Raw genomic sequence first — 25,957 nt, 5'->3', positions numbered from 1 at the left:
ATCTTCTGAAAGATAAAAATACTGTATTTGTCTTCATTGAAATTTAAATTTTAAACAGTCAGCTCCAAAACAAAGGTGAATTTAGGGGGAATTGTGCCAAGTCCACACACACATCCCCCCTTTTGTTTTGGTGTTTTGGGTGGAAAGTACATGTGTTGACTCCCGAAACAATATCAAAATATATTTTGAATCCTTTAATGTAAACAGTATTTCAAACATTAAAAGTTGATTTCTGACAGAGTTTCAAAAACATTTTAATGTCCCAGTGAATATAAACCACACAGAGGACAATAGCTATGCATTTAATTGGAGAGTTATGTATAACATGATGATGATGATCATGATGATGATACATCATAAAATGTATCACTAGGCTACATGTATAGTACAAAACTGTTTTATTTATGTCTCCAAGACATATATTTCATAGTTGAATAACATTTGAACAAATATTTTGTCTCTTTCTCTTGGTCATCTTATTTTGTTCCTCTTACTCTTGGAGAGTAAATTTGAGGATTGTCTGTTGTTTGATGACTTTGGATGTCTCAAATTAGAGGTCAACATTTGAATATTGATTGATTTAACTTCCTTATATATCGAGTTATTTTCAATACAATATAAAAAAGAAGATGGGGTATTATTGCCAATGAGACAACTATCCACAAAAGACTAAAATGACACAAACATTAACAATTATAGGTCACCGTACGGCCTTCAACAATGAGCAAAGCCCATAACGCATAGTCAGCTATGAAAGTCCCCGATAAGACAATGTAAAACAATTCAAGCGAGAAAACTAACGGCCGTCTTTTTTCTCTACTGACCAAATAAAATCAATATTAATGTGCTTCAGTTGTCTTGTGATAGATATAATTGTGTAATCATTATCTTTTGTTCTTACAATATGTATGATTATAGTTTTGGTATATATTTTCTATTCACTTGGAGTTTATTGTTTTGCATAACCACAAATTGTTTTTAACCAGGAGAGATGTTAAGGTCCCATTGAAATTTCCAAAAAAAAACCTAGCTATTTTATTTATTTAATGAGACAGTACACTTTAAATAGCAAAAAAAACCCAACTGATCACAAAGGGGGAGAAGGAGGGGGAGTTATACATATCATTTGCTTTGTCTCCAAACAAATTTAAAACTAGTCAGCTATAAATTAAAAAGGCCAGAATTTGACGAGAAATAATGCAATGAAATACAAAAAAGTTGAAAACTGTCTAAAAAATATTTAGATTTTGTGTTTTTGTCCCTTCCTCTCGTCCTTATTAATTGGTCAAATACAGTGTCTATCATTTGGTAAGTTGGTTTGTTTCAAATTGAGTTAAATGCACTGTCTGGTAGTTAATTGTACTATTGGTTTGCTTTTATTGAAAAGAGAAAGGACAATTTCTTTCAAAAAAATATTTTTCAAAGTACATTATTTGTTAAAAAATATAACAGGTTTATAAAAATGATATTTATTATTTACACTTCAAGATCTGCATTCATGACAGAATGTTGCTATATACATGTATTAGACTAAGGTTTAGATATGTTTAATTCAGTTTTACAAACAAGACAAATGTACTTCATATCTCCAAAACATTCCTCACAGTAATTAGATTGACATTTATCACATTGATGGAAGCGAATTCTTCCGCCATCCTTTTTTTCACAGCTAATGCATGTCTTATATGTAAGACAAGGGCAAAAGCATTTCGCAAATATCGGACATCGGTATTCCATCCATCCACGGAAAGATATACGATTTTCCATGTGGAATTGCTTGTTCCGAGATATGACATGCTGGGTCAGCCAACTCATCAAAGATTTTCTCTGGTGTTGTATTTTCTCATGAAGATATTTTATCCTCTCAATATCTCGCTCTGGATAGAAGAATGTGACAATTTTTCTTCGTAAACGTAAACCATAAGCCTGCATTATAAGGAACACAAATGCAAAGAAATAAAGAAAACTAAACTTGTAGATATTATTATCATCTGGTTTACTGGGAGTTGGGATACAAGTTGTTAGGTTAAACTCAACACCAAAGTCAGAATCTAATTCAACTGTGCCTAGGAACACTCTCAAAAATGCTGAAATAAATCCACTGCCCTCTACAGATACAATCAGGAAACTGTTACCACCGATATTTATATTCAGGTTACCAAAGCGATCAATGAGCTTTAAAACAAAGTAAAGAACATAGTCAAAGAAAATTATTACAGTAGCTATCAAGATATGAATTCCAATTTTGGTAATAACAGTTTTAGCATGATCTATTTCTTTCGATGATAACCATGGTGACCGAGTGTCAGCGTACTTTCTGCATTCTTTTCTCTTCAGCGGTAAAACTGATGATTTTCCCTGTGCCTTGCATTGCTGGTCGTAAGTCTTAAAAGCCTTTGAAATGTAGATATTGTCATAACGATCCTTACTGAGAAACTTCTTAAGATAGAAGATTGACTTGAGAAATAATAATAATAGAGTGATGACGAGAACATTACTGACTATACCAGATACTGTTAGAATCCATTTAGTTCTAGACTGTATGTCGTCTTTAACTTGGGAAATGATTTGTGCTGCTGTTTTTGAGGAATTGATTTTCCCATCGGCATCAACACCTACTTCAAAATCGAATGAGAAGAAGGAGGTGATCCCATCTAAGAAGGAATTTATCTCATTATTAGCTACTTCTATGATATGTGCTATGAAGTTTAGAGGTGTACAGGCAACATAATTTCCTCCTTGGCTAACTTTACAAACTGCCCCAATGTTTAGAACGAAACATAACTGATGCAAAATACCTCTCCTTGACCTACAAAGGAAACAAATACCAATCATTAATCAATGAAGTACTGTAATTTACGGTAACCTTTTTTTGACACTTTTCGTGTTTAGCTCTATGATGCATAATTTAATAAACACTAAAACCAAACAAAGAGGGGGTAAAACTATATAACAAAGGCAACAGGTATAATGTCTGAATTCTGTACAAACATATTTGAATATGGCAGAGTTAAGAAATTGGTCCTTTTAATGCCCTATATCAAAATAACTTTTGTTGGTGGGTATTGGATAACAAAAATCATTCAGGGTATTGTTCTCTTGAACTTACTTTTTCAGAGCATGCTGCTAATGTTTGTCTCTAACTTACCATTTCAGTGCATGGGGTTTATGTTTATTCTCTAACCCTACCGTTTCACCACATGTTGATGATTATTTTTATTATATAACCTATTATTTCAGTGCATGTGTTTTATAGATATAGGAAGATGTGACATGAGTGCCAAAGAGACAACTCTAAGTACAAATTTATAATAGAAAAACATTATAGATCAAGGTACATTTATTTGTATTCTCTATCCCTACCATTTCAGTGCATGCTCTATCTGTATGTTTATTCTCTAACCTACCTTTTCAGCGCATGTTGGTTATGCAGTCTGGTGTTATTGGTTATTGTTTCATCATTGTTAGAGTTAAGGTAATCACCATATCTTTGTAATGGTGTTTCTTGTTTCATCAGCTGTTTAGCTAACTCTATTGCATTTTTCTCTTCCTCTGTCATAGCCCTCCTTCTTTTCCTTTTTTTCCCAAAAATTCTTCCTATCGACCTTACAACGTTATCTCCGGTTCTGGCTACATCTTTACCAAATTTTATGACTTTATTTGAAGGGTCTACCCTTTTAAGTTCTTCTTCACACTTATTTTTAGCATAGTTTATTCCCCTCTCACATTCAGACTGGGCTTTTTCCACTCCTTTACTACATTCCTGGGAAAAATGCAAAGTATTAAAAACATTTTAAAGGGAGGAGATCATTTAACATGAAGGAAATAACAGAGAGTAGAAATATATGAAATTCGAGAATAAATTAGAAATTATTGAATACATTTGATAGTGGGAAAAAAAACATAGCTTGGATAAATGAGGAGAAAAAGAACTTTTACTGTTAATGAGGAGAAATAGAACTTTTACTGGTAATAGAGTGGGGGAGAGAAAAAAAAAAGAAGCTAGGAAAATATTCTACTAAGGAAGGAAAAAAATCAAAAGCTTGAAATACTTGTGATGGAGAGGAAGAAATAGAAAGCTAAGAAATGCAATTCACAGGGATGGAAAATTATAAATTTTGGAAATGTATTTAATTGGAAGGAAAGATAGAAAGCACAAAAATACAGTTAAACGGGAGGGAAAATAAAATACAGAAAAATTTTTCCAATGAATTATCCTTTGATAAATAATATAAACAGTTAGAAGAAATATGGTAACAATTTATTTAAACTTAGTTTGCCTGTGTTTTATATAATTAAGACTAAAGGAAGCATTATTTACTTCATGAAATACTATAGTTTTCTGGCTTGCTTTGTGTTAAAGATGAATCTCAAATTCAAGAGCTGAAAAAAATACAAATTTTGCTTTTGTCAATGTAGAAATTATCAAAACCCTAGACTCAAACATCTATGAAAATGTTTTTTTTATTTATCAACACCAAAAAATAAATTAAATAAATTAAAGCTAAGACAAATTCTGTTTTATTTCTTCATTTTTAAGCTACAAAGATGTTGCAAATTAGATAAAACTAATACCTTAGCTGCATTCTTTAGTGCATTTTTAGCTGTGTTGAGACCACCGACAAACTTTTTAACTGCATTATTAACTGGTGCAATAGCATTTTTGATAGAATTTGCAATGTTCCTCAGTTCGACAAGGCCTTCATAAATTCTCCTCTCTATTAATCTGATTGGTTCTTCTAGTTGACCTCTGAGGATGGAAGTCTGGTTATAGATCAGTTCCTGGGTGCAGGCCATTGATTGTGATGCTTGCTCTGCATTGTATACAATGTTTACTACAGGACCAGCAAGTAACATAGCAAATATAATGGACATGAATACAGCTCGTCCTTTTCCAGTAAACAGGTTGGGAACCATTAGTAAAAAGATACATCTCATGTGTGTAGACACGGCTAATGCTGCACATATAGGGAGGGAAAATCCTATTGTTGTGAAGCAAGAGATTTGTAGAGAATACTCATAACTGTATCTCAAGAGAACAAACAGGATTCCACAAGCAATAAAACCTCCAAATATCCCAAAGATGCCTTTCACGATCCTGTGATCTCCACGGCTGCTGTTGACAAAGGATTTGACCGGCTTTGGAACAATTTTAGAAAAAAAATTCTGTACAATATTAAAATGTTCAGGAACACGAGTTAGTCTTCTTTGTAAGACATGATCAGGAATTTTGGCCTTGATCCGAGGAACCATAGTCTCTGTATCTTCACTCTTGTTTTTCATCTTAATTTCGAGTTTGTCAGTCGCCTTCTTCGCCATTGACATTCTTTTGACCTTGTCTTTTAATGTCATGTTTTTGGCAATATAACTAGTCGGAAATGATCCTGTTTTCCCACTTGACTTATTATGTCCCATTGACCAACCATTACCGACATCTTCAACATTTGATATGGTATCTCCTACACAAAGGTTGATATCTGTATCTGTGTCAGCTTGGTATGCATATATGGCTTTATACATTATCTCTAGTTGGTCAGTGGTCTTCCTGACCCTTGACATTTTTTTTACCTTGTCTTTGAAGGTCAAGTTTTTGGCAATATAACTATTCGGAAATGTTCCTTTTTTTCCGCTAGACACATTATGTCCCATTGACCAACCATTACCAACATCTTCAACATTCGATATCTTATCTCCGACAGAAAGGTTAATGGCTGTTTCTATGGAGGCTTTGTAGTTATATATGACTTTAAACATGATTGAAGATCTGGAATTTAAAACAAACAAACAAAAAATAATCTTATGATCTATTGAAATATTTATTCTGAAAGTTGAAACAGTGTAGAGAAGAAGGATAACTCAGGACTCCGGGATCGTGTGTTTTTAAGCTCAGGATTTCGGGATAGACCCTTTCGGGATTAGGGAATACTTTTTGGAAATTTTTGGATTTAAATTTATTAACGTACGGTCTTGGGATTTCCAGTTTTTAAACCCGGGATTTCGGGATCAGGACCCGTCCATTCCCCCCTCTGTAAAGTCAGAAATTATTTTGTGCATTTATTATTATGAACAAGGGATTAATTGTAAAAATGCAGAATTTGTTTCATGTAATTTAAAACATTTACACTACTGAAATTATAAGTTTTTGTTAATGTAAACCGGATACTGTCACATTTTTCTCAATGATAAAAACATAGCAACTGATTTTTGAAGGTATTACTGAACTTTTCTTTTCTTTAATTATGGGGGTAAAATACTTCATCATTTTTAATTTACTATGTTTTATGAATAAATGATGAAAAAATATAAAATCAAGTATTATATCCCTAGATGAATGCTATCACACAACTAAATCATAAGCTGTATTGATTGTCTCTCAAAAACATTTCATTATTTTAATTGCAAATACACATTTTCTACACATCTAAGAAAATATAAATGTACAAACTAGAAAATTAGTCTTAATAAAGCAAATTGATTAAAAAAATATGAAGTAAAAATGTTCCTTACCTTTGTTTCTATAATTTTGAGTTAATTTTACGACTATTTACTGAATATTCATTTCACCTCTGAAGTGCAACTTTCACATCCTTTAATATATATTTGAATGATTCATCATTGACAATTTTACTTTTGAATTGTTGTCAAACAATCACTCAAGATTTTTTGTATATATAAATTTAAGAGTATCTGACGAAGTAGGTTCTTAGTAATGTGCAATGTGTTGGTTTGGTTTTTATGCAAAATAAGGATGTGATTTTACATTATCCATTGATTCAATCCACCATTTTCCACATAAGAAAATGCTTGTACCATTAGTCAGGAATATGACTCATTTAATGTTATTGAGCTTTAGATTTTGCCATTTAATTTTGGACTTTTCATTTTGAATTTTCCTCAGAGTTTAATATTTTTGTGATTTCACTTTATACATTAACAAATGATACTTACAAAAAAAACACAATTTCAAATTAAATTTGAGGATCCTTAAGACCTTTGTTTATATAGAAATTTACACCTGTAAATAAGTCTTAATTTAACCCAAAAAAATTGACCAATCGCTTTTAAAGTTTCAAAGACAAATATTGTTACCTTAAATCAGCCTACAATCTTCAATTTGTTTTTTATACTCTTCAAATTTATAATTGATGTGACTTTCCACAGTTTTGATTGAAGTGCCTCTGTGGTGAAATGGAAATTCTTCCATAATATTAGTTCCAAATAGATGTATGTTGATTATTTTTGTTGATGGGTTATTGTCTCATATATCTATACCCTCTCATCCCCTTTTAATTGTCCTAAGACTTCTTTGACTGTGCTGTGTTTGCCTTGTTGGGTTTATATGCTCAAAACAAGTAATAGCTTTACCAAATCGTGAGTATTGCATTTCAAATGAAAATAGAAATAAAAAAGAAGATGCGGTTTGATTGCCAATGAGATAACTCTTCAAAAGAAACCAAATGACACAGAAATTAACAACTGTAAGGCCTTCAACAATGAACAAATGCCATACAGATTATCTCAGAAACCTGTGTTAAACCCAAGAATATCAATGTTTATATATTTATTTCAAAAAAGAATAAGATCATTTACATCTTTTATAATTGGTATCATCATCATATGTATTATTTTGTATTTGTAGGAAGTATTTACCCCACATAATGGTAGACATGTTCTATGGCACAGCTGTGGACCAACAGTATATGATGCTTCTCATATAGGACATTCCAGGTGGTATCACTTGTAAATTAATACTTCTCATATTTTTATACATTAATACTTCTCATATTGGATATGCCAGGTTTTAAAACACCACTGGGTCGATGCCACTGCTGGTGGACGTTTCGTCCCCGAGGGTATCATCAGCCAAGTAGTCAACACTTCGGTGTTGACATGAATATCAATAATGTGGTCATTTTTATAAATTTCCTGTTTACAAAATTTTTGAATTTTTCGAAAAACTAAGGATTTTCTTATTCCAGGCATAGATTACCTTAGCCGTTTTTGGCACAACTTTTTTGGAATTTTGGATCCTCAATGCTCTTCAACTTTGTACTTATTTGGTTTTATAAATATTTTGATTTGAGCGTCACTGATGAGTCTTGTATAGACGAAACGCGCGTTTGGCGTACTAAATTATAATTCTGGTACCTTTGATAACTATTAACACCACTGGATCGATGCCACTGCTGGTGGACGTTTCGTCCCCGAGAGTATCACCAGCCCAGTAGTCAACACTTCGGTTTTGACATGAATATCAATAATGTGGTAATTTTTATAAATTTCCTGTTTAAAAAACTTTTGAATTTTTCGAAAAAATAAGGATTTTCTTATTCCAGGCATGGATTACCTTAGCCGTATTTGGCACAACTTTTTTTGGAATTTTGGATCCTCAATGCTCTTCAACTTTGTACTTGTTTGGTTTTATAAATATTTTGATTTGAGCGTGACTGATGAGTCTTGTGTAGACTAAACGCGCGTCTAGCGTACTAAATTATAATACTGGTACCTTTGATAACTATTAACACCACTGGGTCGATGCCACTGCTGGTGGACGTTTTGTCCCCGAGGGTATCACCAGCCCAGTAGTCAACACTTCGGTGTTGACATGAATATCAATAATGTGGTCATTTTTATAAATTTCCTGTTTACAAAACTTTTGAATTTTTCGAAAAACTAAGGATTTTCTTATCCCAGGCATAGATTACCTCAGCCGTATTTGGCACAACTTTTTTGGAATTTTAGATCCTCAATGCTCTTCAACTTTGTACTTGTTTGGTTTTATAAATATTTTGATTTTAGCGTCACTGATGAGTCTTATGTAGACGAAACGCGCGTCTGGCGTACTAAATTATAATCCTGGTACCTTTGATAACTATTATATTTTTATATTTCTATACATTAATTCTTCTCATATTGAACATGCCAGGTTTTATATTTTTATACATTATTACTTCTCATATGGGACATTCCAGGTTTTAAATTTTTATATGAATTATGATTATTTTTGTTTCTTATGAATATGATCTGCGAGCTTCTTTCATAGTATTTGATACATTTTCATTATTTGAGCATAATGAAAGAGCTATTGTTGTACAACATTTTGAAAGCAATAATATTTACAAGCAAATTACTGGTATGTCAAAAATAGAGGTTTTGATGTCTTAGGAAACAGAGGGAAGGCTTCAACAACATTAATATCCAAATTAGATATTGGTCCATTTGGTCCGAGATAATTGGGCTGATTTTTGGTATGTGAGGTAACTATGATGAGATACAGGTCAAGTTTAAGTTTTGTTCTGCTTCGCTAATTTTTGCTGAAATTACGGGCTTTGGACTTTGATAAATTGTTGAAAACAACAGTTATTCAGACTTTATTTCTAAACGCTTTCAGATATTTGGCTGATTTTTGGTATGTGAGTTATTCATGATGAGTTACAGATCAACTTTAAGTTTGTTCCTCTCCATTAATTTTTGCCAAAATTAAGGGTTTATAACTTTGAAAATTGTTGAAAATCACAGTTATACAGACTTTTTGTTTATAGGCTTCCACATTACGAGTTACGGGTCATTTTTAAAAAATGTCGAATTTTAAAATTGAAAAAATATCAAAAGTTACTTATTCAAACAACCCTCTATAAAAGCAAATAAAAAAAACCAGTACTTTAAGAACAACATATTAAAAGATGCAATCTTAACCATGTCATACAAGAATATATCGAATAATTTTTTGGTCGGTGGTACAATATTTTGTCTATCCTGTTACCAATTTCAAAAGAAATTTTGGGTTATTAAGAAAAGGTTTAGATAAAATGTTAAGCTTGTTTTGCGTAGCCAATTCGATGGTTTTCAAAAGAATAAACTTCTATATACATTCATTCTGTAAAATAATAGATTATTTGCCAATTGTTCAGGTTGTACAGAAAAATGCCTCTAAAAGTTGGTTTTCAGAGGTTGTAAAAAAACCCACCAGTAATGCAAGTCAAAGATAGCAATTTATATTGTTCGGCATTTTTTTACCCTTTCAAATAAACCCAACATCAAGTAAATCCCTCATAAGTTAGTATACTTTTCGCTTTATTTCATTAGAACATGAACGTACGCTTCTGATATATCACTATATTAAAGTCTATCCTGTTACCTGTTTGTCTATCCTGTTACCGATATTAGTGTTGCACCTGCAAATGCTTAATTGGGAAGATTAATACGTTCTAACCTTAAGACGAGTTCAAACAACGAAATATTTCATTTGTTTTGTACCTTTATGTTAAGATAAACAAGAATGTGTCCACAGTACACGGATGCCCCACTCGCACAATCCTTTTCTATGTTTAGTGGACCGTGAAATTGGAATAAATTCTCTAATTTGGCATTAAAATCAGAATGATCTTAGCAAAGGGAACATGTATACTAAGTTTCAAAATGATTGGACTTCAACTTCATCAAAAACTACCTTGACCAAAAACTTCAATCTGAAGCGGGACAGACGAACGAACGTAGGTGGGGCATAAAAATTTAACGCAGTTTTTGTCTACAATTGTCTATCCTGTTACTGTAACCATAGCAACCACAGTAACAGGATAGACAAATTTCTTCGTTTATGATTGCTGTTGTGAAATAACTACTCCCTTTGGTGAAGTTATTATGTTTTTCTATTGTGAATTTGGTTTCCAACACGTTATTGCACTTTTTACAAGCATACTGGTGTTGTAATTAATCAAAATGTTGGTAACAGCATAGACATGAAAAAAAGTACACTCTTTTTTTTCACTAAATGTCTTGAAATTTGGTCTCTACACTGCCGTTCAAGAAATGAGGCATTTTAAATGTATAGATTTCTTTGCACTTTTGAAATCAACACTGATTGATTCAATATTCATAGGGAGGGGGACTTAGTTTAACATAGGACCCTATGGGAAATGCATACAAATAACATATTCTAGATAACCATTGAATGGAATGAAACCAAACATGGCATGAATGTTCCTTATGATGTATGGACCAAGTGTTGTTACTTTGTAGCCGATCCATCATCCAAGATGGTCGCCAGCGGGGGACTTAGTTTAACATAGGACCATATGGGAAATGCATACATATGACTTCTTTTAGAGAACCACTGAACGGAATAAAACCAAACATGGCATAAATGTTCCTTATGAGGTGCTGACCAAGTGTTGTCACTTTTTGCTGATCTATCATCAAAGATGGCTGCCAGCGGGGGACTTAGTTTAATATAGGACCCTATGGGAAATGCATACAAATGACATCTTCTAGAGAACCACGGAATTGAATGAAATCAAACAAAGCATGAATAGCCTTTTCCTTATGAGGTGCTGGTCAAGAGTTGTTACTTTGTAGCCATTTTTTCTGTTTTTATATAATATCAAATACCCAAGTAGAGTCAAGTGAGCGATACAGGCTCTTGAGAGCCTCTATATTTTTTTTTAAGGTAAAGCAAAGTTAGTTTTTTTATATAAAAAAAAATATGGCTTCTATAAGAAAAGTTGAGGAGGTAATACCACCAAAAAAGTGAATATTTTCCCTCTAAAATGTCTCACTTTAAATGTCATTTTTAGCTCACCTAGCCCAAAGGGCAAAGTGAGCTTTTCTCATCACTTGGCATCCGTCTTCCCTCATCTGTCGTTCGTTGTCGTGATTCACATTTTACATTTTGCATTTCTTCTAGAGAACCACTGAATGGAATGAAACCAAACATGGCATGAATGTTTCTTATGAGGTGCTGACCAAGTGTTGTTACTTTTTAGCCAGTCCATCATCTTAGATGTCTGCCAGCGAGGAACTTAGTTTAACATAGGACCCTATAGGAAATGCATACAAATGACTTCTCTTAGAGAACCACTGAATGGAATGAAAGCAAACATGGCATGAATGTTTCTAATGAGGTGCAGACCAAGTGTTGTTACTTTGTAGCCGATCCATCAGCTCGGATGGCCCTTAAGGGGGGACTTAGTTTAATATAGGACCCTATGGGAAATTCATACAAATGACATCTTTTAGAGAACCACTGAACGGAATGAAATCAAACATAACATGAATGTTCCTTATGAGATGCTTACCAAGTGTGTTGTTGCTTTTTCGCTAATCCAACATCCAAGATGGTTGCCTGCAAAGAAAGGGGGGGGGGGGGGGCTTTGTGGGAATGCATACAAAAATCTTCTTCTAGTGAACCACTGAATTGAATGAAATCAAACATAGCAGGAATGTTCCTTTCCTTATGAGGTGCTTGCCAAGTGTTGTTACTTTGTAGCCTAATTTTATCTTTTTTTATATGATTTTAAAAACCCAAGTTGAATCAGGTGACCGATACAGGCTCTTGAGAGCCTCTAGTTTTATACTTGTGTGGATTTGGCTTTATTCTAAATAAAGCAATACTTGGAATCATTATATACGTGAAGTTTTATATTGAACTGTACTTCAGTAAAAATCTATAATAAAATGGTTTTCCCCCTATCAGTCTTTGTTTAATTGGTAATTTTCCAAAAATATGTGCAGAAATTATCTATGTTTTAAATAAAGAAATACTTGGCGTAAGTGAAGTTTCATCCTGTCCTGTACTTAAGTGAAAATCTAATATAAAAGTGTTTCCCCCTATCAGTCTTTGTTTAATTGGTATTTTTCTAAAAATATGTGCAGAATTTAACTATGTTTTAAATAAAGAAATACTTGACATGAGTAGTTTTTTCCTGTCCTGTACTATAGTAATAAAACAACATCATTTTTCAGTGCATATAAGAAAGTAGACATCACTAGAATTAACCAACCAAATGCTCTCCTCTATTGTTTCTCTGTATACAAGCTTTAATAGCCATGTCTATGGAACGCCATAGCTGTTTATCAAAGGTACCAGGATTATAAAAAAATACCATTGTTTAGTTAAGGGCATTACTTAAACTAGTAATTTTCAAAATTACCTATACAAGTTATATTGAAAACTAAGGTTGTTTCAAATCATGGATAAGTAACTTTTGTTAATATTATTTCTATAGGTGTCCATTCATACAGGTTTTACAAGCTTCAACAAATTTTCACATCTGGTTATTTTTCCCCATGCAATATGAAGCTATTTAAATCCTCCTAAAACACTAATTGCCTTTCTGATGCCACACTTCTTGGTCATAGATTGGTCTCTTGGGGCTATTAAAATAACATTTTCCTTCAAAATCTTAGAGATGAACAAATATAAATGGATGGAACATTGTGATTTAATAAAGACTTGAAGTTATTTATAATTTGAAATATTCATCAAAAACAATATGTTCCTTAAATGATTGTAAGTATACTTAGTTTTTCCAAGATGTATAAGATAATTTATAAAAGTAATATTTTTGTCATTATTTTTAAAGTAACCTCTCTATAATAACTCATCTCAAGTTGGATAAACACCTAATTTTACTTAATGAAATGATATAAAATTCTTAAACACTACATTTTGTCCACTTAGACATTTTAAATAACTATTAAGATAATATCAAATAATTATTAAACAGCTGCGCCATGAGCGCATGATACGCCCGACACCTTGTGTGGAAGTCTTATGCAATAATCATAAATATTTTCTGAGAAAGTTTTAAGCAATAACCATATATTGTTTTTGAGACACAGTGGGACATGTGAAACCCCCACCCTGTTTTTTTTTAACAAAAAACTAAATATTACTAAAATAAAATTTTGAATCAAAACCAAAAAATATACAGATCTTTATATTAAAATAACAAAGAAGTATGTGAAGTTTTAAGCAAAAATCATAAATTATTTTTTGAGATACGGCGCGACATGTAAAAAAAACCCTCCCCTGTTTATCAAAAAAACTCAATAACACAAAAAGAAATTTTGAATCATCACCAAAAAGTATACAGAACTTTAGATTAATATAACAAAGAAGTGTGTAAAGTTTTAAGCAATAATTATAATCGTTTTTGAGATACGGCATTACATGTAAAAAAAACACCTCCCCTTTTTTTTATATAAAATACTAATAACTCAAAAATTAAATTTTGAATCATCACCAAAAAGTATACAGATCTTTAAATTAATATAACAAAGACATGTGTAGAGTTTTAAGCAATAATCATAAATTGTTTTTGAGATATGGCGCGACATGTAAAAAAAAAACTCCCCCTTTTTTACAAAATACTCAAAAACTCAAAAATGAAATTTTGAATCATCATCAAAAAGTATACAGATATTGAGATTAATATAACTAAAAAGTGTTTAAAGTTTTAAGTCATAATCAAGAATCTTTTTTGAGATACAGTGCGACATGTGAAAAAAATACCCCCCTGTTTAGAAATAAAGTGCCGTTACTCAAAAAGTTGAAATCTTATTTTCACCAAAAAGTATACAGATCATTTGACCATCATAAGAAACAACTATATTAAGTTTCATGAAATTTGGATAAGTCGTTCTCAAGTTACGGTGCGACATGTTTACGCCGGACAGACGGACGGACGGACGGACACCGGTCATTTGTATACCATAATACGTCCCGTCAAAATTTTGACGGGCATATAAAAAAGATAAAAAAAAATAAAGAAAAAAAACCTATTAATATAAGTAATTAAAAAAAACTTGTTTGGTATCACCCCCTGACTCTTGTTTGTGTCTTGATAACTGTTATGTAGCATATTATATGATATAAACTATCCTGAAGCTCACGAAGGACCTCAATGTATGCTGTGTACATGCATAAATACAGCACCGCTATGCCAAGAAAGGATGGAGATAAAACTCATCATAGATACTAGGATTAAAAAAAAAACAATATTAACGCCAGACGCGCGTTTCGTCTACAAAAGACTCATCAGTGACTCGAATCAAAAAATGTTTGAAAGGCCAAATAGAGAACTAAGTTGAAGAGCATTGAGGACCAAAATTTTCTAAAAGTTTTGCCAAATATAGCTTAGGTAATCTTTTCCTAGGGTATAAAAGCCAGTTTTTCAAAAATTCAAAGTTTTGTTTACAGTTAATTTATAATTATGCACAGATTGGAAATTGAATTCTTGTGAAATAGTTTGCCTAATTAACAACCACTAGATTATAAACTTGATTATGGGATTGTTTAGCGCTCGTAACATGTTTTTCTCATCCATATTATTTATAAGTGCATGTACCAAGTCAGGAGTAGGTAGTTCAGTGGTTATCTTCAGTTCATGTCTTGTCATATATGGTTTTCATAAATTGTTTTTTTTATGAATAAGGCCGTTTTTTCTCATTTAAATTTCTAATATTGGGGCTAATAATAGTCAACTATAATGTGTTGGTTTTACTCATTATTGAAGGCAGTACAGTGACCCAAAATTGCTTATATCCACTACATTTGAACTCTGATTAATACCTGTCAAATAGGCTAACCTATCACATCTCCTTACTTCTAAACTAAAGAATAGAGGAAAATGTTGTGAACAAGATAATTGACTTCATGATTGACTTGATATATATAATCTCCAGAGGCGGATTTAGGAAGGGGCCCGGGCCCCCATATTTTGGGAAATATTTGGTTGTTTATACAGGGAATCACTGAAGCATGACTGAAGCGGGCCTCCGTTTTGGCAGTCAGTGGGCCCCCACTTATGAAAATTTCTGGATCGGCCACTGAACTCCAATAGTTTATGAATAAAGGTCAAATATCAGCATGAAATAAAGGTAAACATGTATATAAAGAAAAGGGAAAGAACATGCTCTAAATGTGAGAAAGAAAATATCATCAAAAACTTTGCTTTATATTCTGTATTCTACTTTGATATGTAGTAACCTAAAAAGTAGCAGAAGTCATGTCCATGAAAGACCTCTGATCGTGACACATAATATTTCACACAAACTCTGTCCCTCTTGTTTAGTTCCAAAACAATGTTTGTACTTTCATTGCCTCCATTTATTTTTCTTGCATACAACACTATATTCTGACCATTTTTGTCAAGACTGGCATGAAAAGTAGCTCCGTTGTTATATATGATTAGACATGATAGTAGCTAAGATATGATAAAGGCCTGTCTGTGGTACTGTGAAGTAACCAGTACTGGGATCATATCCACCTCTACGATTCAGAATTACATTGTTAAACTTGATTGGTACTTTTCCCGTTATTGCTGGCTCCTGTGAAGTCATACTCACTGTAAAAGCTGGTCTATCTTTTCCCTTCTTGTCATCTGCAAGAAATGTGCTTTTATTGCGATGTTCTTTAACTGTTATAGCTACATACAGTAACTCCTTTATACTATCTTTTGATGTTAAAGTAGAAATCAACAGATCAACAAATGCATTTCAACCCTTATAAAAAAACCTTTCGATGGATTTTCATGTACATCTACGTGAGTATAAACAGAATCACCAGCAGACTATGTATTCTTCAACTAAAGTCTTATAACAAAATAATCTTTGAATACTGCAAACCAACTTATTTCACCGATATTTTATTTCGTGATTTTCACTTTCTAGTCCACTTGTCTGCTATTTGATTTTCCGGTTTTCTAATTGACTTGATGTAAAAAATGATGTTAAAATGCAATAGAAAAATTGCTATCATTCTAACCAAATTTTAGCTAGAGTTATTAGAACGCAAAATAAAGAATTTCAAACTCAGGACAAAGGTTACTCCAAAACAGGATGGGTAGTTTGGTAGTTTTTTTTTCAATTATGTTTAGAATTAAAAATATTCAAAAATGACTGAATCTTACAGAGACTGGCACTTCAATTTAGTTGGCCCTCTTGACATTTTGTATATATGAGTGCAGTATCGATAAGTGTATGAAACAATTTGCTGATATTTTATCATGGATAACCCATGAAAGCTCTAAAGCTCGTTTCCAATGGGGTCCCTTCATGTAAACGGCTTATAGTGTTCGGCATACAAAAAAAGATATCAAACAAATTAATATGACTTAAAAATTCATATAAAAAATATTTTTTATAAAAATATGATTAATAATATAAAAAGGAGTCTGATGAAGCCGCACTATAACTTTTGGTTAAGTGCTCTTTGACGATAATTTTGAATTCCTTTTATTTTCTTTATTTTTTTAACCTTAATTGGCAACATATTCCAATCTTGTATGCCATTAAAATAAAATGTGTTTCTTTGTTGACTCTTTACTGGAGGAACCCACTATTTCGTGTGAAGTGATGATGTAAATGTCTCATCTTTGTAAACTTTGAATACATATTATTTGGACAATGGTGGTAATAAATATTATGTACATGGTTTAATCTCAATTGTTTTACACGATTTTCAATATTAACATAACCAATACTATTCAATACATTATGGTCAACTTTTGATCTATATCCAGTGTTTACTTATAAATCTAACACATTTGTTTTGTAATACTTGTAACTTATTTTTATATTTTATGCTGACACCAGCATACCATGCAGAACAGGCATAGTCAAAATGACATTGAATTAAAGCTGTTTCCAAGGTCTTTCTTGATTGTTCTGATAAACATTTTGCCTATCTGTATAGGAACTTCAATCTTGTATTTATCTTTTGAATAATATAATTTCAAAAATTTTCTCCAGAAAGAGAATTATCTATATTAAGGCCTAAAATATTTCACACAATTTTGCGAGGAAATTGTGTGTTTATTACAAGTTACATCAAAGTTACGAATTTTAAATAATTTACGTTTTAATCCAAACAGAATATTTCTGTTTTCCCATAATAAAGTGATAATTTATTATCAATCAGCCATTTGCTGCAAGATTCAAGTTCCTTACCCAGTTTCTCTGATATAACTTCTGGGTTCTTGAGAGTATAGTATGGTACCATCATCTGCATATAATAAAATTTTGCAGTCTTTATTAATACTTATAGACATGTCATTAACATAATATAAAAATAAAAGTGGTCCTAAAATACTCCCTTGTGTTACTCCACATGTAAGATATCTTAAATCAGATTCAGTACCATTCATACTAACTTTTTGTTGTCTATAACATAAATATGATTCAAACCATTTAGTACATTTGACACCCATTTTTTGTAGTTTGTTACACAATATAAGATGGTCGACAAGTGTCAAAGGCTTTTTGTAAATCTATCATTACCATTCCAGTAAAAAGTCCCTTAGCAGTTTCATTTTTAATATGATCTAACAAATGAATAAGACATATATCTGTAGAATAAACAGATCTGAAACCAGATTGTAAATTATAAGGTAGATCATTTTCCACCGGATATTTTTCAAGTTGTGAATATACTGATCTTTCAACAATTTTAGAAACTACAATTAAAATACTGACTGGTCGAGTTCTGATCAGACGCTGGTAGTTAAGTGGTTGTTGTTGGTTCATATTTGTCATATTGGTTGTTAATAAATTTTGTAAATTGTTGTTATAAATCAGGCTGTGTGTTTGCTCAATTAAACCGTTTTATATTTTTCGCGTCAGGGCCTTATAAAGTCAATCTTTTGTATGGGTTTTTTCCTCATTGTTGAAGGCTGTACAATTGCCTATAATTTCTAGTATCCACTTCATTTGAACTTTGGTGGATAGTCTCGTTGGCAATCATAACACATCTCCATACTTTTGTATTCAGTTTAATTTGTTTACAAACTGTATTAGGTGGGAAGAAAGATATTTAATTAGGATCACAAAAAGACTTTCTAATTAGTTGTCGGTTTGATTGATATTCATCCAATCCTATCGATTCAATTTTTTAAGACAATACTGTGGATTCCTCTATTTTCGTGGGTACCAATTTTTGTGGATTGCGGAAAACTTGCATATTTGTGGACATTTAAATTCGTTGTTTGAGAAAAGTTTGCATACATTCCTATGGAAACTTTGTATTTCGCTGAACATTTAAATTTTTGGTTCCCCTGTTCCCACGAAAATTGGAATCCAACGAATATAAATGAATCCACAGTATACAGTTGAATTAATTGTGCTTAAAATAATGATGAGATTTCTTCAGGTTTTTGTTTAGGCCTGTCCTGTTCTCTTAATGAGAATCGAAATGGGGAATGTGTCAAAGAGACAACCACCTGACCAAAGAGAAGAAAACAGCAAAAGGCCACCAAATACTTCAACAGTGAGAAAATTCTGCTCCCAGAGGCCTGCTTAAGCTTGGCCCAAAACAAATATATACCAGGCAATGTACAAATATATAAAAGATATACTCTGTTTATATAAGACTGTAGATTGGTTGATTTTATTGGTACCCCATCTTTCCAATCTAATTCATGTAAGAACAAAAGAAACAATTTCAAGCAAATTCTTTATTAAAATGAAACACTTTGTGACAATTCATTGTTTGTTCATCAATTTCATTTATTTAAAAGCAAGGAAAATATGATTTGTGCAATAAAATAGCTGCCAAAGGCTGTATTGGAAAAAAAATAAGTATTTTAAAAGTAAATCAGTTAAGCATTGACAACAGGTAATTACTCTGTACATGTTTACCACCTTTTATACAACAAAGTCAAATTTATAACCACACGGAATAAAATATAAAACAAAGCAACAAAGAATTTGATTAAATAAAATGTATACCCATTACTTGAAACATTCAAAGTATGCAAAAAAAAAAATCACTCACAAATCTAACCCTAATATTAACTTTACTACTTATAAATAATAGATAATCAAATAATTTTTGATGGTAACAAAAAAATAAGACACAAAAACGTGGGATTTTGATACATGTAAGGAACTTAAATAATCAGTCAAGAATAATATTAAACTTTTAATTTTGGAAATATTTGTCAATAAATATTTCTTCATACAGTTTAATTTGTCAGTTGAAAATCTTTAAGAAATAAAAATATATCAGCCTTTAACTTTCAAATGATTGTTTTATGGAAAGATGTTTTTACAACGGTTGAAAAGCCTAAACACATGATTAGAATAATAACATTATGGTGATTTAAAATATTCAGTCTTTAAACATAAATGCCCCTTGAATATGAATTTAGAAAGAAAACAGTTTTGATTTGTATTATAAATAAACATCTAATAAAATGCAATTATTTGAAACTATATGCAAGGATCTAGCTTGTCTACATTGACAGAAGTATTCAAACGGTCAATGTCAGAAGCAAGGTGCTTCATAGATATTAAACATATATTTTTTTAGGATTGTACCATAAAATCTTATTTCAAAGATGATGTAAAAAGGTAGCACTTAGACATTCGGCAAATAAATTTAGAAATTTGTGTTCAGCACTTGGGTTGTAAACTAATAATTAAAATGTGAGCACTATGATTTTAAACAAGACACTTAGGAGTGAGCATTTGATCAATTCAAAATAACAATGTCATATATAACACAAAATAAAGGCACAGTAGCAAAAAGTATATACAGTAAAACATAAAATATGAAGTAAGAGATTCAACACAACGCAGTTATATATAGCAAGAGATTCAGCTCAAAGCACTAGACTCAGAACAATAATGTTCAAAACTTGACATGTAAAAATAATGTATTCAAACTAACAGGTCAGTTCTAAATTGAGATTAACAACGGTATACTCAGGCAACTTTGGTACTCCAAATATACAATACCATGAAAATGGGCAAAGATAACAAATTTGTCAAGACCCAGTAAATAATGGGACCACGCATGGTACAGGTACTTATTTCTTTTAAAAAAAAAGTCAATAATATTGGCACTTTTTAATAACTCAGTCTTTTAAGAAGTATACAGATAATTTCAGGACTCAGAATTATTTTTCTGTTAGAAATATTTACCCAGACAGGAATATTGTGAATCTGTCTAAAGATTGATTATCAATCAGAATTTACAGATCTTAAATTCATTCAGGCCTAAAACAAGGCTGTGTTTTGTCGCCAATTTTATTCAATATTTTTATAAACAGCTTAGTTACAAATATTAAAGCATTAGATATTGGTATTGATATTGATGGTGAAATAGTTGGCATTTTGTTATATGCAGACGACATTGTACTGATTGCAGAGAATGAAAGCGATTTGCAATTACTCTTAGATGTTTTAAATATATGGTGTAAAAATAAGTTATTAAATGTTAATCACGAGAAAACTAAAATTGTACACTTTAGAAATCCTTCTGTACAGCAGACAACAACAGTGTTTTTATTTAATGATAAGCAGATATGTATTGTACAAAGCTATCAATATCTGGGTTTACTATTAACTGAATTTTTGAATTATGATGTAATGGCTAAAGCTGTAGCCAAATCAGCGAACAGGGCATTAAGTTTGATTATTGTAAAGAGTAAGGCCCATGGAGGTTTCCAGTACAGTACATTTACTAAATTATTTGATAGCCTGGTCTGGCCAGTAATAAGTTATGGTGCAGCCATTTGGGGCACCAGAGATTTTTCATGTACAAATGCTGTCCAGAACAGAGCTATCAGGTCTTTTATAGGTGTGGGTAAATATACCTCAAACGATGCAATTCAAGGGGATATGGGCTGGAGACCTCCAAGTGTTTAGCAGTGGACTTGTGTTTTTCGACACTGGGCTAGATGTAACATAATGTGCACAGATAGATTAAATTATAGAATTTTTAAATGGTGTTATAGAAATGCTCTTAATAAGAGAAGAAATTGGTGTTTTAGGATTATGTCTAAGTTTAAAGAATGTAATTTAGATTTGTATACTGATTTAAATAATGTACTGTGTAAAGAAAATATTATGCAGATAGAAGAAATTAAAAAAAGTATGTAGAAAATTGGCAAAATAGAATATTAACACAAGATGTTGGTAAAAAAATTGCGGACTTATAAATTGTTTAAAGACAGTTATGGAAGTGAATTATATTTATCTAAAACATTATCTTATAGATATAATAGTGCTTTTGCTAAATTTAGATGCGGAGTAGCTCCGTTGAGAATTGAAACAGGGCGGTATGAAAATAAAAATGTAGACGAAAGAGTGTGTTTTATGTGTAATGATAACATAGAAGACGAAACACATGTAATACTATCATGTCCTTTATATGCAGATTTGCGCTTTTGTTAATATAGCGAAGCTATGAAATATAATGTAGATTTTAATGATTTGTCTGATGATGATAAATTTGTTATTTATTTAAAACATTAAAATTGTTATGATATGGTTGCCAAAACCTGCTTTGATATTTTAAGTAGAAGAAATACCTTTTAATATTCTTAAAATGAAATGATTTGAATAATCGTATGTATTTTAACTAGTTTTATATAGAAATGGTTTTATAGTCTCTCGTAATTCTTAATAGAATGGTACTTGTAATTTATATCTGTGTATTGTCCGTTTTATATTGTGTATATACTCTGTATGTACTGTATATTTATGTATTGCAAGTAGTGAGACTTTAATAAAATATTGAATCTGAATCTACTATTTTAACGGGCGTATTGCATTTCCGCTAATTTTTCAAAGTCCCAATACTACGTTTCCGCAAATTTAAAGTATACGTTTCCGCAATTTGTATTTATTACTTTTCTGCATTTACCTGGTAAATTATAAAAAATTGAATGTACATATATGATAAATTATTTATTTTTTTCTTTACAATAATGAAAATGTTCTGATCTCAGTATAGCTATAATTTACTAGATATAACAAGTTGACTCGGGTAAGCATGAGTTAAACTTCATTGAGAAATCATTGGTTTGGCTTACTTGCCAACTGACATGGTTGAAGAATGCTTTTTTGAATTAATTGCCGATGCTCCATCTGACATTAAATGCATTAGGTCTGCCGATTATATATTGGAATTTTATATAGTTGGCAATTGAGATTTCCACCAACCATTTGGGCATCACCTTCTGACCCCGAGGAAAAGAGAACAACGAACGGTGTCAAGTCTTTTCGTGACTACCTGAACGAGCAGTTTTACGCTAGCCATCCTACCATATTTGTCTTTCTCGATGTGTTATTGAAACTGAAGACAACATCTTACATAAAGATGAGAACTCTAATTGTAAAAGCACCCGTTCTGAAATATGAAAAGGAGAAGAAGGACTTTCTTCCTGAACAAAATACAAAACTAATATCGACTTTGTACGATGTGTTGGCTACAAATATTCTGCCAGAACTGACTTGTGAGCTCATATCAAGATATTTTTGAACATACGTTTTCATACATTTTAATGATGTATTTTACTTACATGTTATGATTACCTTTAACTTAATACATATTTATTTTTTATTATAGCTTTGCTTTCGATCAATATGTATTCCTTAATTATTTGCGGAAAAGTAATAATTTATTTTTTCCGGAATAGTTACTTTTTTTCCGGAAAAGTAAGATATTTATTTGCGGAAACGTAATTTTTTTTCTTCCGGAAACGTCATCTTTTTTTCGCGGAAAAGTAATGCCAATTTGCGGAAACGTAAAACGCAGATTTTAACTTTCTCATTAATAATTACTTAGCAAAAATACAGTTAATTAAACTTAATTCAAAGTGTTTTTAATGACTAAGGTTTAGCTATAGATTACAAAAGTCTTCTGAGTAAGCACAGACAATATTTTTTACACCTTTGGATGTGCATATCATGTTGACTAAAGGCTAAAAAATAGGGTTTGTCATGCGCGCATGACTTACGGTGGCTATAGTTAGTTCATACTAAAATGATAGTGAAAGTAAAATTAACCTTAGTCATGCGCGTATGGCTAACCCTATTTAGTTAGGCTAGTTTTCATCATACATTTCTAATCAATATTCCAGAATTCAAAATTATTCCAGATTCTTATAATTCGTTGTTTTTATTGTATTTAATATCCGTTGTATTTGTACTCGGCTCCAAACAGGTGTAGTAGCTCGCTAAAAGCTTGCATACACCTTGTTTCCTAGCCTCGTACAAATACAGCTGATACTTAAGGACACTAAACAATTATTTTCTTACATATTCCAGAAACTGTTTACATATATATTTCAATGGGTCATAATCATTTTCCTATCATATAATTGTTTGTCAAAGCTATCACTGTATCACATAGAATCTATGATAATGCTGTTACTTTAATTATAAATCCCTTATTTTATTGATTTCGTATTTACATTGTATCACAGATCAAATTTCTACATTCAGTGTATGTCCACTTGTGTTAATATGTTTTTTTAATAAGTTGGGCCATTGCAATCGATATTTCATAGTGTTTCATTCTATGTTGTGATGTTACACTATTGTTTCAGATAAGGATGAAGGTTTAGTACAATACAAACGTCAAAAAACTCACTGAAATTGTTTACACCTGTCCTTAAACAGAAATCTGATGTTCAGTAGTTGTCCTTAGTTGATGTGGTTTTTTTTATGTGTTTCTTGTTTTTTATATAAATTATAGACAGTTTGTTTTTTGGTTTAAATGGTTTCACACAAGTATTTTTTTTGAAGCCCTTTATAGCTTGATGTTGAGTGTGAGCCAAGGCTCTGAGTTGAAGGCCATACTTTGACCTATAATGGTTTACTTTTATAAATTGTGACTTGGATTTAGAGTTGTCTCATTAGCACTTATACTTATAGAAATTGACTATAAAGGACAATAGCTTCTTAATAGGTCAGCTGATCATTTTGTTCATGTTGGGTTATTTGTAGATCTTACTTTGCTGAACATTATTGCTGTTTACAGTTTATCTCTATCTATAATAGTATTCAAGATAATACCCCCAAAACGGCAAAATTTCTTAAACATTACCATTCAGGGGAGGCATCAATCCAACAACCAACCGGTTGTCCAATTCATCTGAAAATGTCAGAGCAGATAGATATTGACTTGTCAAACAAGTTAACCACTTGTCAGATTTGCTCTAAATGCTTTGGTTTCAGAGTTATAAGCCAAAATCTACATTAACCCCTTGTTCATTTTTAGCCATGGCGGTTACCTTAGTTAGTTGGCCGGACGCCAAGTGATGAGAAAACCGTTGGGCCAGGTGAGCTAAAAATGTTTTAATGGAAACAAACACCTTCTTGTTGATTGAACATTGATGAAGGCCTTTGGGGCTATGCACCAACCAAACGGTTATGTTCTTTTTGAGTGTATTAAATAAATTATAATAGGTACACAATAGTTTCACTATTTTCCAAATTACAAGCTTTGAAAGAGGGATGAAAGATACCAAAGGGACGGTCAAACTCATAAATCTAAACTATTGGACCTGGGTTAAACTATTTGACCGCGAGCGTCATTATATTTGGCGGAATTTTAAATGCAGCTACATAATTGGAGGATTTTGAAAATAACGCGGGAGTAACAAAATCTTGTTTTACCCATTGTATCTAGTTTAGGGTTGACATTGCAAGACGTAGTTTTAGAATTTGAACATATCTATGAAGTAAATGTTATGGTTTGGTTATATATTTAGAACTCATAAATGGGAATGAATCAAGAAGAAGTGCTAAACAATTGTGCACCTGAAAGATAGGAGGGGCAACACAGAACTAAAGACCTTAATTACATAAACTGATATCTATTTTAGGGTATACCAACACATGATGCTGAAGGTAACGAATTAACAAAATCTGCTCTGAAGACACTGACCAAACAATATGAAACACAGGAAAAGAAGTATAATAAACTAATGGCTACACAGAAACCAGGAGATGGGGATGGACAATAATATTGTAAGTGCTGAACTCTGATCTGATCTACATGTTGTTTTATCACTTATTTATTAAATGTAGTCATATTAAAATAATATTGTGTCTGTAATTATATACATTTTAACTGTACTTTTGATGGAAAAATTGGTTAATGGTTTATCTTGTGATTGATGAACACAGCAATTTAACCAGAAGTCTTCACTAGAGAATTAAAAAAATAACTGGCTTGTAGAGTTGAGAGGTGATGTTTCAGTGCGTAGATAAACGTAAAAAGATTACCCTGGACTTTTCAATTGCAGTGCCAATTGTTCTTTACTTTTGGTAAAATAATTAACTGAAAGTTTTACACACAACTAAAGAAAAAGATTAATAGATTGGTTGATACTCACCAAACAACAAACTTACAAGAAACAAATCTAGCATTTCTGCTTATCCT

The 25,957-nt window shown here is 31.7% G+C and overlaps 1 protein-coding gene across 5 annotated transcripts in view; it reads right to left on the bottom strand.

Annotated features, from left to right (window-relative positions):
• LOC134682921 (DC-STAMP domain-containing protein 2-like) overlaps positions 1-16,447 on the bottom strand; it is a 29,316-nt gene extending 12,869 nt beyond the window's left edge. The window contains exons 1-4 of one of the 5 annotated variants that reach the window (XM_063541842.1): positions 6,508-6,701; positions 4,576-5,764; positions 3,408-3,763; positions 1,481-2,809 (exon numbers count right to left, since the gene is read on the bottom strand). In XM_063541842.1, the coding sequence (XP_063397912.1) occupies positions 1,531-2,809; positions 3,408-3,763; positions 4,576-5,754 (2,814 nt within the window). In that variant the 5' untranslated portion in view covers positions 5,755-5,764; positions 6,508-6,701 and the 3' untranslated portion in view covers positions 1,481-1,530. Of the gene's footprint in view, positions 1-1,480; positions 2,810-3,407; positions 3,764-4,575; positions 5,765-6,507; positions 6,702-16,128 lie in introns of those variants that run through there. The other 4 variants (XM_063541845.1, XM_063541843.1, XM_063541846.1 and 1 more) reach the window with 4 other exon arrangements.
• Positions 16,448-25,957: the final 9,510 nt, after the last annotated feature.

This window comes from Mytilus trossulus, chromosome 9, assembly GCF_036588685.1.
Source record: "Mytilus trossulus isolate FHL-02 chromosome 9, PNRI_Mtr1.1.1.hap1, whole genome shotgun sequence".
Lineage (NCBI taxonomy): Eukaryota > Metazoa > Mollusca > Bivalvia > Mytilida > Mytilidae > Mytilus > Mytilus trossulus.
This window is presented reverse-complemented; position numbering and strand designations above follow the sequence as displayed.